Raw genomic sequence first — 16,406 nt, forward strand, 5'->3', positions numbered from 1 at the left:
AAGACATTCTTATTATCTCCTACAATAATACAGTTCTTTGATTTTCATGTTTCAATATGGAAGGTATAAAAATTAACATGTGGAAATACAATCCTTATTAATGATAGTGAAAAATTAATTTCAGTAGTGGTTCTGGGACATAGATGACCTCACCTCCTATCTTTGAATTTTAAATGCTAAATTTGTGCAAACCTGTACTTCTGTGCGAGACACTGATCTGAGAGTGCCTCTTGACTGGAAAGAGGTAAGCCCAGTGATATGCAGAGGTACAGCAAGTGGTCCTCCTCTGAGGGTGGGACCTTCTGTTGTCTCTCTCCATCAACACAGGAATATAGGAAGCTTTGTTATACTGAGACAGACCATTAATATGTCTAGTTTAGTACTACAATAGTAACTGCCAGCAACTCTCCAGTTTGAGACCAGAGTCTTTCTGACCCGTAGCTGGAAATGGCAGGGTTTGAACCTGAACTTTCTGCATACAAAGCCACAACCCCTCCCATCAGGAATAACTGGATGATCCAGTTAGCCCTGTTGCATAGTCAGCACAGCACTACTCATTCCTAGAGAGACTGATAGGTGTCCTGCCCAAAGTCGAGGAACGGGGGCTCACTCGGTTCTGTTTTTCTCTTTTTATTAAAGTAACAGTTACTTCAAAAGCTTTACAATTCATCCACCTAGCTATGTTGTCTAAGAATTTTGCCCTGACTAACTCTGACTAAGCATGACTCCGCATCAATTCGACACTGACGCAGCAAAGAAACACACACCCCTGCGCCTCCTTAAGAAGCCTGGGTATTTGTGTGAAGTCATTAGCTCCTCCTTAATGACACTTGAATTTCCCTCTTCTGCCACCAGCGTGAACAGGGCAAAGGGGGCTGGGTCTCGGCTGCGAGTGGTCAGCCTGCTCAACCGTGGGAACCTGCGGGGTGCCCAGCTGGGAAATGTCAGGTGTAGCAGGAGGCACCTCGACTATGGGCAGAGAAGCGGGGTGTGTGCGTTACAGTTCAGTCTCCACAGGGGTAGACTCCTCCAGTCCTTGTTCCTTGCTGCGCTTCAGTGGGGGGGGGGGAAGAAGCAAGGAAAGTCAAAGTGTTAGTGTCTGAGATGTGCGTGCTCTGAGAATTCTCCCTGCTGCTTGTCCTCTCCCCCTGCTCAATGTCAGAGTCTGGAGCCTCAAAGCCTCCCCTACTCAACTGGGTCACTACAATAGGAAAGAGGCAAAGCAACAGTAATGAATCGAATAGGGACACAGTAAGCAGCCCCATTTGTGGGCGAGTAAATACTTTGGCATCCTAGGAATCTGTACATTATTTATTTCATCTATTTCTTATTACAGACCAACCATTTCCCCACAACTCACTGGTGTGCCTGGGGAAAAGAGTCTGAGAATTACTGTGCTAGAGGCTTTTTAAAAGAATGAAAACAGAGATAGGGACTCCTAAAAAGTGAAAGCCAGGGGAGCTGGCCTGATGTGCTTCATTGTGAATCCTACTCTGAAGTCATTAAGAAATCTTACCAGAGCCCCAGGAAGACCTCGAGGACCAAGATCGCCATCAAGACCCCGAGCACCCTAGATAAAAAAAAAGGATAACAAAAGATTATTAAGACATAAGACCTTGAAACATTCTGCACACTCATATATCTCCAACTGAAGCCAATGGGACAGACAGCAGCTTCGAACCTATCAGTACTTGGCTCCAAGACCCCAATCTTCTACACCTGAAAATACGAGCTGGAAAGATTTCAAGATTATTTGTGATGCAGTTGCCACTATGAAACCATACCTCATTACCTGCTTCATAGGGATGTTCCACATCACATCGGTAGGCTTGCTACTACCCATCATATGGATACTTGCTATGATGCCAGCAATCCTCCTCCTTTAGAGCTAATGATATTGACATAAAGTGATCTGTATATGATCTAGATGACACGTGAGTTTGAAATTCAGAGATTACCAAAGCAACTTGGGAACTAACCATGGGAAAGTGGTAATCACATTGCAAAGATAATATTTGCATCAAGCCTTAGAATGGATATAAAAGATTTTTTAAAAATGACATTGTTTTAAAATCACATGTGTGAACAAGAGTTGCAAGTCAATATATCACACCAAATATTCCTTTTAAAATCATACCACACAATAATGCCTTTTTATTGGATCAAACTGGGCAGCAATTGATCCAGTTCTCTAAAAATAGTTCATTGCCAGCCATTTCTATCTTTAACTCATCCCCAGTGTCCTGCATATAACATATGAGTGTGCTACTCTACAGAATTGAACCACAATATACTCTCCTTTATGGAACTGTTGCAAAAATCTTTTACAGAGGAGACAATTGCAAGCAACAAGAAACAGCAATACTATAAGAGAAAATTTAAAGTAATCAAGAAATGGTACTTCAGATAAAGCCTATACACATTTAATCTGATGGAGCAACATAAGTACCGTATATTCCGGCGTATAAGACGACTGGGCGTATAAGACGACCCCCAACTTTTCCAGTTAAAATATAGAGTTTGGGATATACTCGCCGTATAAGACTACCCCTGCTTATGACATGCAGGTACTTAGCAGGAAAACTGTCACTTATAAACATAAGGCTGTTTGTCATCAAACATGTAAACATAAAACAGTGCAAGTGGATTAAACTTTTCCTAATTCACTCTAAAGCTGAAAGGAAGGATAAGACAATAAACCCATGGGAGCTGCCATGCTGTTTGTTTTCTAAGCTGACAACCAAACTGGAACTGATGATGATAGGAGGAAGATAACAAACATTAGAGAGAGAGCAAGTGCCGGGCAAGTCCCTGGTGAGTTAGCAACGCCCATCATAACTGCAAGCTACGGTATTTTTACAGGTTTTGCTGTAAAATGGCAGCCGTATGTTAGCAAACTGGGGGAAGGGCTGCCCAGCGCAGTCTCGCAGTGGGAGCTGTGGGGCCGATAGTCACACTGGCGGCTGTAAAAAGCCTAAACAAGGGACGGCCGGGAGAAAACTATGACGGGAAAGTCAGCAGGAGGCAAGCCGCTGCCGCCGTCGGGTGCAGAGCTCTCCGTGGTGAGATTAAAGTCACGGAGAAAAACTCGTTAATGGGAGAGAGAGAGAGAGAGAGCCGCAGTAGCAGGCTCCCGTGAGGCAGTACCCAGGCAGGCTAAAATTAGATGGCGGGGGAAAGGCAGGGAGCCACAGCCGCAAGCTCCCACCTGGGAGAGAACCGCAGCCGTGGTCTCTCCAAGGGCTCCACAGAGCACGGCTCGAGGCAGCCCAGCGCAGGAAAACCGCTGCAGGAGAGTCAGAGCCGGGAGCTCCCGATGGATGCGACAGATCCCAGGGGGAAAGGCTCGAAAACGGCCAAAAACGTAGAGAACCGCAGCCGCGGTCTCTGTAGGGGCCGTAAGACAAACAACAGGGAGCAGACATCTGAAAGGAAATAAACTCAAAGGAGTGGTTAAACAAATGAGTAGTTAAACACAAAACCAGGGAAGGAAGGACTTGGGAGACACACAAGTAACACTAGGTCCGTACCTAGTCAGAACAAATATACAAACAAACACGAAAAAAACTTAGCTAAATGCTACGCTATAGAAATTCCAATCTTGTTCGTACGAAGGCAAGAATGAACTGGAGAGTGGGAGGGGCCTGACGCCCCTAGTCTTGACTTCAAAAAACATTCTTGCCTTTGCACGATAGGTGGAGCTACAACCCCACCATATGCGGCGACCGCAGATTCTCCAGTCCGGCTCGGAAGTTTCAGCACCCGCCCTATAAGACGACACCCGGCGTATAAGACGACCCCTGACTTTTGAGAAGATTTTCCTGGGTTAAAAAGTCATCTTATACGCCGGAATATACGGTAAATAGGAAGGGTAATAGTAAATAGCTATTCTGATGAGTCAAGAAAATAAGTATGCTGGCTAAAATAATAGTTTCATTCTCGGTCAATAAAGGATTCAGAGAATTCAAGGTGAGCCCTTTGATGAACAGCTTTGAAAATCAAAAGGGTATTTTAGTTTTCATACTGAAAATATAGTGTACATTGCATAAAGTAAAGGTTACATATTTTATCCTCTAACATCCAAAGGTAGCTTCTTCACGGCATTATATATTCTAGGTGTTTAGATATCTAGAGTGTAAACAATAAAATGCAGACTTGGAGATGTCTTGTCTTTTTAAAATTTGGGACACATTAAGATTTCTTGCATCTCCAGATACAGTATTATATATGTACACACTACAGGCGAACAAAGATATTCTAAATGACTATTCCCTAGACCAGTTGGTCATGGAACCGACCAGAGGGACGGCAACCCTGGACTTAATCCTCAGTGGGGACCGGGACCTGGTGCGAGATGTAAGTGTTGTTGAACCGATTGGGAGCAGTGACCACAGTGCTATTAAATTAAACATACATGTAACTGGCCAACTGCCAAGAAAATCCAACACGGTCACATTTGACTTCAAAAGAGGAAACTTCACAAAAATGAGGGGATTGGTAAAAAGAAAGCTGAAAAACAAAGTCCAGAGGGTCACATCACTCAAAAATGCTTGGAAGTTGTTTAAAAACACTATATTAGAAGCTCAACTGGAGTGCATACCGCAGATCAGAAAAGGTACCGCCAGGGCCAAGAAGATGCCAGCATGGTTAACGAGCAAAGTCAAGGAAGCTCTTAGAGGCAAAAAGTCTTCCTTCAGAAAATGGAAGTCTTGTCCAAATGAAGAAAAGAAAAAAGAACACAAACTCTGGCAAAAGAAATGCAAGAAGACAATAAGGGATGCTAAAAAAGAATTTGAGGAGCACATTGCTAAGAACATAAAAACCAACAACAAAAAATTCTATAAATACATTCAAAGCAGGAGACCATCTAGGGAGACAATTGGACCCTTGGATGATAAGGGAGTCAAAGGTGTACTAAAGAACAATAAGGAGATTGCAGAGAAGCTAAATGAATTCTTTGCATCTGTCTTCACAGTGGAAGATATAGGGCAGATCCCTGAACCTGAACTAACATTTGCAGGAAGGGATTCTGAGGAACTAAGACAAATAGTGGTAATGAGAGAGGAAGTTCTAAGCTTAATGGACAATATAAAAACTGACAAATCACCGGGCCCGGATGGCATCCACCCGAGAGTTCTCAAAGAACTCAAAGGTGAAATTGCTGATCTGCTAACTAAAATATGTAACTTGTCCCTCGGGTCCTCCTCCGTGCCTGAGGACTGGAAAGTGGCAAATGTAACGCCAATCTTCAAAAAGGGATCCAGAGGGGATCCTGGAAATTACAGGCCAGTTAGCTTAACTTCAGTCCCTGGAAAACTGGTAGAAAGTATTATTATAGCTAGATTAACTAAGCACATAGAAGAACAAGCCTTGCTGAAGCAGAGCCAGCATGGCTTCTGCAAGGGAAAGTCCTGTCTCAGTAACCTATTAGAATTCTTTGAGAGTGTCAACAAGCATATAGATAGAGGTGATCCAGTGGACATAGTGTACTTAGACTTTCAAAAAGCGTTTGACAAGGTACCTCACCAAAGGCTTCTGAGGAAGCTTAGCATGGAATAAGAGGAGAGGTCCTCTTGTGGATAAGGAATTGGTTAAGAAGCAGAAAGCAGAGAGTAGGAATAAACGGACAGTTCTCCCAATGGAGGGCTGTAGAAAGTGGATCGGTATTGGGACCTGTACTTTTCAACTTGTTCATTAATGACCTAGAATTAGGAGTGAGCAGTGAAGTGGCCAAGTTTGCTGACGACACTAAATTGTTCAGGGTTGTTAAAACAAAAAGGGATTGCGAAGAGCTCCAAAAAGACCTCTCCAAACTGAGTGAATGGGCGGAAAAATGGCAAATGCAATTCAATATAAACAAGTGTAAAATTATGCATATTGGAGCAAAAAATCTGAATTTCACATATACGCTCATGGGGTCTGAACTGGCGGTGACCGACCAGGAGAGAGACCTCGGGGTTGTAGTGGACAGCACGATGAAAATGTCGACCTAGTGTGCGGCAGCTGTGAAAAAGGCAAATTCCATGCTAGCAATAATTAGGAAAGGTATTGAAAATAAAACAGCCGATATCATCATGCCATTGTATAAATCTATGGTGCGGCCGCATTTGGAATACTGTGTACAGTTCTGGTCGCCTCATCTCAAAAAGGATATTATAGAGTTGGAAAAGGTTCAGAAGAGGGCAACCAGAATGATCAAGGGGATGGAGCGACTCCCTTATGAGGAAAGGTTGCAGCATTTGGGGCTTTTTAGTTTAGAGAAAAGGCGGGTCAGAGGAGACATGATAGAAGTGTATAAAATTATGCATGGCATTGAGAAAGTGGATAGAGAAAAGTTCTTCTCCCTCTCTCATAATACTAGAACTCGTGGACATTCAAAGTAGCTGAATGTTGGAAGATTCAGGACAGACAAAAGGAAGTACTTCTTTACTCAACGCATAGTTAAACTATGGAATTTGCTCCTACAAGATGCAGTAATGGCCACCAGCTTGGATGGCTTTAAAAGAAGATTAGACAAATTCATGGAGGACAGGGCTATCAATGGCTACTAGCCATGATGGCTGTGCTCTACCACCCTAGTCAGAGGCAGCATGCTTCTGAAAACCAGTTGCCGGAAGCCTCAGGAGGGGAGAGTGTTCTTGCACTCGGGTCCTGCTTGCGGGCTTCCCCCAGGCACCTGGTTGGCCGCTGTGAAAACAGGATGCTGGACTAGATGGGCCACTGGCCTGATCCAGCAGGCTCTTCTTATGTTCTTATGTTCTTAAAGATAAACCTAAGTATGGGAAAGTTAAATATATGTTTTAATCTCTCAAACTGAACTCAGTGGCACTTAAAAATGCTGGATCTTGCTCTTTTCAGCTGGATCATGCTCACTGTGACTTATTCAAAGATGAGACATAACCAAGTGAAGAAAAAGTGAGTGTCTCCTTCCAAACCACACAATTTCAACACTAAACTTTTGAATGAATTAATGTACTAAGTCTATCAGACCCTCATATTAATTCAGAATAGAAACGTACTCTAGTATTTTTCCAGCTGTAGGCAGACAGACACATGGCAAGAGTCAATCAGATACATGAATATAACAATAACACATCATGAAGAAGAACTTGGTCTCTGCATCTGGAAATGTGACTCAGGAGAAATGAATTCGCCATGTACATGCTCCAAAAGTAAAACCTAGAGATGTAAGGGAATTGACAGGCTGAAGAGGAATCCTCATATGAACATTCAGCTATTCTACTTTCCATTCTTCAAGGCATAGCTTAATTCATTTAATTAATACACACACACACGGGGCTCCGCCCCTGCTCGCATTCCTCACCAACCCCGCCTCCAACCCCTCAGTAATCCCTGTACCCTTAACTCACTCACTCCCCAATAAAGTTATTAAACCAGAGTTGAGGAACTGTTTTGCAGGTGGGCAGGGCAATCGTAATGTCAATCATATGACATAACTGTAATGTCACAAGATTGACACCTGTCAGTTGCCCACAGGGTGGAAGCAAAAAAGGTTCCCCACCACTGGTCTAATGAGTTAGCATGGGGGGTTTAGACCTGGCTAAGTCTCCCCCCACTTCCTCTCCCCTTTAGAGTAGGCTAAGACCCCCTGCTTCCTCCCTGCCCTTTAGAACTAAGGCCCCTCTGTTTTCCCCTGGCTTTTTAAAGGTGGCTAAGGGCCCCCCTGCTTTCCCCCCTGCCCTTTAGAAATGGCTCTGCCGCCTCCCCTTTCCTTCTCCCCTTTAAATTTGGCACCATCACTCCCACTTTCCCTCTTTTTCTTTTAGACTGGCATTTCAGGAATGTTTCTCCATGGTTTTCCTGAGCTGCTCCTAGATGGCTCCTCCCTCCTCCACTGCTGCAATATAGTTCACGGCAGTACCTGTCTGTTGGGCTGCAAACTGCAGTGTGACAGATTCAGAGCTTATACACACACACACACACACACACAAATATCATGTGAGTCACCCTCATCTAGTTAGAAATACACATATACATAGCTGGAAAGAAACAAGACATCTGCTTTACACCAAGTCAGATCTTTGGTCTATCTAGCTCATTATTGGTTACACTGACTGGCAGCAGCTCTCAGGAGTCTTTCCCCACCCTTGAATGTGGGACCTATTAATGGTCCTATTACGTCAAGAGAAATATCTGAGGCTATAAGTAAAATTAAATTAGGAAAGGCGCCAGGACCGGATGGACTATCAGCAATGTATTACAAATGTTTGGAGGAGGAACTCTTATTACTTTTACAATATACAATGAATTCTATTTTGCAAGAGGGGAAGATACCGGATAGTTGGAAAAATGCCAATATAACATTAATACCTAAAGAGGAGCAGGATCTAACCAAAACAAAAAATTATCGGCCAATATCCTTATTGAATAATGACTACAAATTTTTTACAATGATTTTGGCTGAAAGAATGAAAATAATATTGCAACAATTTATTCAGGAAGATCAAGCGGGGTTTTTACCTAAAAGACAATTACGTGATAACGTCAGGAATGTTTTGAATGTGTTGGAATATCTAGAACAACGAAATGACATACAAGCAGCTTTGATTTTCTTGGATGCTGAGAAAGCATTTGATAATTTGAATTGGAAATTTATGTTTAAGGTTCTAGAGCAAATGGACTTTGGAGATAATTTTATAAAATGGATCAGATCGATTTATACATCACAGAAGGCACAGATAATTGTCAATGGGGATTTAACGGACTCATGTGAAATACAAAAGGGTACAAGACAGGGATGTCCACTGTCCCCTCTTTTATTTATTTTGGTTCTAGAAGTGCTGCTTAGAGACATAAGGCATGTCAAAAGAATTTCGGGAATAAAGATAAAAAAAGAGGAATATAAACTGAGAGCATTTGCTGACGACTTGATAATTGTATTAGAAAATCCCTTGGAAGGAATCAAAGTATTGGTGGATAAATTAAAAGAATTTGGACCATTAGCAGGATTTAAGATTAACAACCAAAAAACAAAGATGTTGGTGAAAAATTTACCTTTAAGGGATCAAAAAGAGTTAATGGAGAAGACAGATTTTAAAATAGAAGAAAAGGTGAAATATTTAGGTATTATTATGACTAATAAAAATTCAAAGTTGTTTCATAATAATTATGAAAAATTATGGACAGAGATTAAGAAAGATTTGTTAAGATGGGATAAATTACAGTTGTCATTAATGGGTAGAATATCTGTAATAAAAATGAATGTATTGCCGAGAATGATGTTTCTATTTCAAACAATACCTGTAATATCCTCTGATTTACCTTTTAAACAATGGCAAAAAGATATTTCTAAATTTGTTTGGCAGGGGAAAAAACCAAGAATTAAATTTAAATTATTACAAGATGCCAAAGAAAGAGGAGGACTGGGATTACCTAATTTGAGACTTTATTTTGCTGCTTGTTGCTTAGTCTGGATAAAGGAATGGATTGTATTGAGGAACAAAAGATTATTGGATTTGGAGGGTCACAACCTGAAGTGGGGATGGCATGGATATCTATGGTATGATAAAGTAAAAGTTAATGTGGATTTTAATAATCATTTTATAAGACGTCCTTTGTTGAAAATATGGAATAAATACAAAACAAGGTTTTTTTCGAAAATACCACTATGTGTTTCAAGTCAAGAAGCATTTTATAGAAGAGAAATGGCTGGAAAAGAGAAATGGTTAACTTATCAAGAACTATTAGAAAATGTGCATGGAGAATATATAATGAAAGAGAGAGAACAATTAATAAAGGAAGGATATAGTTCTCAATGGTTTGCCTATTTACAATTGTTAGAAAGATACAAAATGATAAGAAAATGTATGGGTTTGAAATAAATAAATCTGATTTTGAAATAGGTTTGTGTACAAATGATGAATGTATAATTGCAAAAATGTATAAATTTTTATTGAAAATGGACATGGAAGAAGAACAAGTAAAAGAGTGTATGATCAAGTGGGCAAAAAAAATTGGTTACAATATACAAATGGATCAATGGGAAAATATGTGGAAAAAAGGTTTGAAATTTACATTATGTTATAATCTTAAAGAAAATTTTTATAAAATGATGTATCGTTGGTACATGACTCCAGAAAAGTTGTCAAAAATGTATAGTAATGTTTCTAATGTATGTTGGAAATGTAAACAACAAGAAGGATCTTTTTATCATATGTGGTGGTCGTGCAAACAGGCAACATTATTTTGCGCACAGATAGGTAGGATGATGCAAAAAATCTTAAAGATAAATATTCAGTCAAAGCCAGAATTTTTTTTATTGGGTTTTATGGATAAACAAAAGGAAAAGAAATATGGAAGAATAATATTATATATGATTACGGCAGCAAGATTATTATATGCATAAAAGTGGAAAATGGAATCGATACCAACAATGGAAGAATAGCTATTGAAATTAATGGACTTAGTTGAGATGGACAAATTGACATGCCTTCTCAGAGAAAAAACGACAGATATATTTCTTAAGGAATGGAAGCCTCTTTTGGACTTTTTGTTGAAAGAAAAAAATGAAATGATGATAATGGGATTTGATGATTAATTAAGATAGACTATGGAAAAAAGTGAATTTTGTATGTTTTAGGGGACAGGTTCGATATATATTATATACTTATAGCTGATCTGTAACAAATCGGAACTCAATTTTTTTTATTTTTGTTGTATTGTTTTTGTTGTTTGATTTTGTTGTGTTCACTTTATGAAAATTTGAATAATAAAAATTATTATAAAAAAAAAGAATGTGGGACCTGCTGCATGCCAAGCATGTGCTCAACCACTGAGATACCCCCAAGGAAAGATGCATGCATTGTAAAAAGGCATTAGAATCGGGATTCCTGGCCAAATCCAGCTGTCAGTGCTGCATGCACATAGCCTCAGTGCTATGGCTAAGTGGTTGTCCAGGATAGTGGGAAACTTGACTGAGCTGGACTGAGTCCCTCATGGCTCCCCACCTCCCAAACAGCTGATTGGTACTATTTCTGTCACCAGCTAAATACTTGTCATTCTTTTAGCCAAGCATTCGGCTGCTTCATTTTATTAATAATTCCTCTCTATTTGGTGTGGTTCTGCTCCTTGTTATTCTTTGGTTATGATGTTATTGTAATTTTTTTATTGTTTTTAAAAATTGTAAGCTACCTCAAGTGTTCCTAATGGAATGGAAATAAGGGATTATAAAAATCCAAAAATCCACGTATGGATGTGCATCCAAATTCTTATCTTCTCTAGCCCCCTTGGGCCAACTTTGACATGTGGGTAGCACCATCCACCTGTAAATCACCTGAGGTCATAATGACATCGAAAGATTGATATCTGACTATGTGCAAAGGAGGACACTGTAACTGCCCATCAGCTGATCTGCAGTAATAGCAGCCTCCTTTGAGTTGTCTGTAACCAGCGATCAGCTGATCATTGGTTACAGGGAGCCCCTCTGAAGTCTCTGCAGAGGGGAAGTGCACTTCAAAATGGATTAGTTTCCTCTCTGTAGAAAAAGCAGTAGGTATCCAAAACTGCTTCTCTGGACAGAAAAAAATGCTTTTTTGAACAGAGCATCTTTTTCTCTCTCCTGAAAAAGCAGTTTGGATTTAAAGTGCTGGAGAAAGTGCTCTAAATCCAGGCTGCTTCCTTCAACCCCCTCAGCTGTAATAGTGGGTTCCTGAAAGGGCACTTCTTACAGCAGCTGATTCCAGCTGATTGTTGGTACTTTGGCTGTACACTGCTCTCTTCAAACACCAACTATCAGCTGATTGCTGGTGGTTGCAGAGAGCCCTGCACTTTGTTTTAAAGCCACAACAATCATCTAATGATCAGGGCTTCATAGTGCCTTGCAAAAGGTTTTGCAAGTGCTGCCAATCAGGTGATTGGTGGTGCCTGCAAATCTTTTCTGATCCAGCTGAATGATCACCTAAGGATAATTCAGGACATGACCCTACTGTTAGGCAAAGTGAATTTGGGTGTCATGAATGGGCAGCAAATTATTTATTATTTATTTACTATTGTTGTATTTTTACTGCTAGGGAAGGAATGAGGTACTTCTAGGATTTTCTGCCTCAAGAACCAAAATCACTTGACTGGCCTTGGATACTCTGTACCTTGATTTGGCATGAAGGGGGCACAATTTGCTTCACTGCCTCAGGCAGCAAAAATTCCTGGGCTGGCCCTGGTTCAATATAAGAATTTGAGATGAGGAACAGGGCTGAATGTTTCCTGACTAGACATATGAATGTTTATCTAGCAAATTAGCCAAAAGACAAAAGGAACAAAAGAAACATCGTAAGTAAAGGCAAGACTAAGAATGCAAACCTAACTTACTGGTTTGTCAACTAAGGGGTATTAGAATTAAGTGCAAGTAGGGTTGCCAGGTCAGAAACATCCCAAACCCTGAGATTTCAGGGGCGGGCCCGAGTGATGTCATTAAGCATGATATATTAAGCATCAACCACAGTTGCTTGGAGCATACAATTCAAACAAAAACATTTCTCTGATTGGAAATTAAGATAGAAATCCTTGCTAAAATATGGAGTTTCAGGCCCAGATGAAGTGATGGAATCATTCCTTCTCACCTGCTTAGGGAGTCTGTATAGGGAACATTTAATCTAGCCTACTGCTTCTGGCAAGAAGGGCTGAAGTGCCCTCAGACGAGACCAGTCACCAGAAGGCCATTGTAGGAAGAAGAGAGCCTAGTGTTGTGGAGATGTTAGATAGGAGCACTCAGGAGTAAAGATGGATGCCCCTGAAGGCTGCAATTCTAAACACACTTGCTAAGGGACTAAGCCCCATGAAACTCAATAGGACTGACCTCTGAGTAGATATGGTTTGGATTGTGCTGTTAGTAAAGCTTGACTAGGGATCCTCTGCAAATATATCCATAATCCAAGCAGGGGTGGCAACCCCTTGCCTGGAATGCCCTGCCCCTGCCTTTTAACATAGCTGCTCCAAACAGACTCTACCCTTCACTTCAGAAAGTGGTTTGAGAAATGAATAAGAGTAAGAAGATTCTCAACCCTTTTCTGCCTACTCTGTGGGCTGCTATAAACTCACTTTGACAGTCAACCCAATTCCAGTGAGTAATAATTGACAGAGAGAAAACACACATGGTTTGGTCTACCTTCACAGGCAGCAGCTTGGGAACAACAGCAGTTTCCAGCCACACTTTCCAGTATATGAATTCTCTTTTACCACTATTAGGCAAGAAACAAACCATCATGCAAACAACAAGGTGCATCATCAGTGGGTTTAAGGGGGTTGAGCTGAACACATGGAACCACTGTTGTTGCTTCTATGGATGTAAGGGAGTGCGGTTAAAGGTAAGTAAGAGAAAAAGAAAAAGACAGTGATGATTTCCTAAATGCAATACTATACAAACCACAAGATGATTCCTATGAGAAAAGCTGAGTTTTCCAAAACTAAAAAATCCTGGCAGCCAGTCAGCCAAGGTCACAGAAATCCCCACGCAGCACAACCTGGCCTGGGGGTTGTAGTTAGTGCAGAATGCTGTGGCAATTGCTGACATGAGTGAGACCCTATGAGCACATAATACCTCTGCTCTCAAATCTGCATTGGTTGTTAATTTGCTACCAGGCCAAGTTCAAGGTGTGCTTTCCATGTTACGGGTGCCACATAATACTTGTTCTCCTCTTGTAGGAAATTGATCCTTTATTGTGGCAGCACCTCACTTTGGAACTACCTACCTATTGACATTAGGCAGGCGCCTTCATTGTACTCTTTTCAGCACCTGCTAAAAACATTTTTGTTCCGGCAAGCCTACCCAGAAATGGAGAAGCTATTATGTTTTTAATCTGTTTTTAACTCATTGTCGGTTTTATTATTTTGAATGTTTTTGAATATCTGTCTTTCACTGTTTTAACCAAAATTTTTATTGTTTTCTGTAAACTGCTTTGAGGTTTTTAAAAATAAATGTTGTAAATAAAGTACATAAATAAATTGTGAAGTTACTGTGGCCCTTGAGTCTCTTTTCACTTTTAGAAACAAAGGAATCTGCCTTATACCAACTCAGGCTATTTGGTACCATCTAGCTCAGTACTGATGACACCGACTAGCATTTGCTCTCCAGGATTCCAGGCAATAGTCTTTTCTAGAGATTGAATTTTGGGCCTTTGCATGCAAAGCATATGCCCTATCACTGTGCTACAATCCTTCCCATTTAAAAAAGTATCTTTCAAAATTGTTCTTTTCAATCCACTAATGAATGCACAGCATACCTAGGACAGTTCCACACCATTCATTTAAAGCACATTCAATACACTTTTGAAACACATGAATCCCACCACAGAATCATGGGAACTGCAGTTTGTTAAGGGTGGTGGGAACTATAACTGTGAGGGGGAAACTATACTCCCCAGGATTCTTTGGGGAAGTCATGCTCTTTAAATGTGAATTGGATGTGCTTTAAATGTATTATGTGGATCCACTTCATAAATGTTGCCTGCATGTAAATAATTTTAATTATTTTTTTTTTAATGGAAATGAGTTATAACATTTACTGGATGACCATGGGCAACTCACCATCTCTCAGCCTAATCTGCCCCTCAGGGTGAAAACAAGAGAGGGGGACCATGACCACCCCAACGAACTAGGGCACACTTAAAATGTAGAGGAAGTAATCATGTACAACCATAGTGAGAAATCAGATACTTATCGGGACATATGTATGAAGAAATATTTATATACTCATGACTGTCAGGACCGGTTCTAAAGAGCGGCCAGGTGGGGCACTGGCCCGACAGCCCCTGGAGCTACAGAGGGGCCCTCAGCCACCCCTCTGCTCCCCTTCCATGATCTGCGGCCCCCCATGCCACCCCACCTACCTGTCTGCTGTCTTTTACCATTGCCCTTAACGAAGATGGCGGCCGCAGTTTCCCTAAGGTACTGAAGTCCCTGCCACCATCTTAGTTGACAGCAGAGATGCACGCATGTAGCATACACGCGTGCTATCAACAAAGATGGTGGCAGAGGCGTCATCCCCTTAGGAAAACTGCGGCCTCCATCTTTGTTAATGGCAATGATAAAAGACAGCAGACAGGTAGGTGGGGGGCATGGGGGGCCGTGTGCATGCATGCGTGCACACGTGCGTGCACACACACACACACATGCCGGGCCCCAGGGCAAGCTGATGCCCAAGGACCCCAGCATTCCTGGAGCTGGCCCTGATGACTGTCAAAGATGTTTATTACTTACACAACCTGTAAATATATTTATAGTACAATCCTATGCATGTTTATTTAGACGCAAGTCCCAAAGTATTCAATCGGGCTTACTAAAACAGGAAAGCATGCACTGAACTGCAACCTCAGGTGATAAGGAACGTCACTTACCCAACCCAAGATTCAGAATCATGCCAGTTTAAGATGTTTTGCAACTGTTTTATACTTGTTTTATGGTTATTGGATTTTAAAGGATTTCTTGTTGTGAGCTGCCTTGGTTTCCAGTAGACAACTCTACCTCACAGAGATGTCGGAAAGGCTTCATGTATACACACACTGGAGATGTAAAATGCATACACCCCATATTATAGTTTATTGTCAAAACCAATTGGTCATTGCAGTACATTTTTTTAAAAAAAATCAGTATAAGTTTCATACATAATAAAAGCAGTGACACCTAAATAAGCCCTGCCTAATTGCTTTAAAAATAGGACTAGAGAGGGAAAGATTTATAGCACAACACAATCCTTTGCTATGTTCACTCAAAAGTCCCATTGATTTACAGCATAATCCTAACCATGTCTACTCAAAAGTAAATCCTATTGAATTCAATGGGGTTTACTCCTGGTATATGTGATTAGCATTGCAGCTTTACTCCCAGAAAAGCAAATATAGGATTAAGGCTTCATGTTGGGAGGTTTTCAAAACACTGCCCTCTTCAATAGCCCAGGAAAATTTATTTGACTCCTCATAATTAAAACAACACATTGTAATGGCATTGAGATCTCCTGCACAGGGAAAGAAACTTTTGCTACTGCTGAAAGCTATAAACTTACTCAGTTTATGAGATTTGCAGAAGAGCAGGAAAAAACAACAGTTTTCTGGCCTTGAAATGGGTTCTAGCTATTGCCTGGAGGTCAACAAATCCCTTGTCAATCAGAACCTTGACTTTACTTTTAGGCTATAAACCTGGAAGGGCAAGGTTAGATCAGCCAGCTACAAGCTTATTTAACAGAAGTTGCTGGGGGAGGGAGCAACTGACGTGTTGCTGTATATATCTTTAACCAGACCACCAAGTTTTTTTTTAATGGAAGCTGAGAGTCCAGACATTGAGGTGACTCTCCCAGAGACCTGGAGAGGACACCAAAAATCCAGAGTCTCTGGGCAAAAACTGGAGACCTGGCAACTCTAGGTGCAAGCCTTCTGATCCACGGTCTCTGTCACAAACAG

At 41.0% G+C, this 16,406-nt stretch overlaps 1 protein-coding gene across 3 annotated transcripts in view; it reads right to left on the bottom strand.

Annotated features, from left to right (window-relative positions):
* The window catches only part of COL9A1 (collagen type IX alpha 1 chain), a 200,263-nt gene that overhangs the window by 74,966 nt on the left and 108,891 nt on the right, over window positions 1-16,406 (bottom strand). For all 3 annotated transcript variants that reach the window (XM_061623089.1, XM_061623087.1, XM_061623088.1), the window contains one exon: window positions 1,517-1,570. In XM_061623089.1, coding sequence (XP_061479073.1) covers window positions 1,517-1,570 — 54 coding nt within the window. The remainder of the gene's footprint in view (window positions 1-1,516; window positions 1,571-16,406) is intronic.

This window comes from Rhineura floridana, chromosome 4, assembly GCF_030035675.1.
Source record: "Rhineura floridana isolate rRhiFlo1 chromosome 4, rRhiFlo1.hap2, whole genome shotgun sequence".
Taxonomy (NCBI): Eukaryota; Metazoa; Chordata; class Lepidosauria; order Squamata; family Rhineuridae; genus Rhineura; species Rhineura floridana.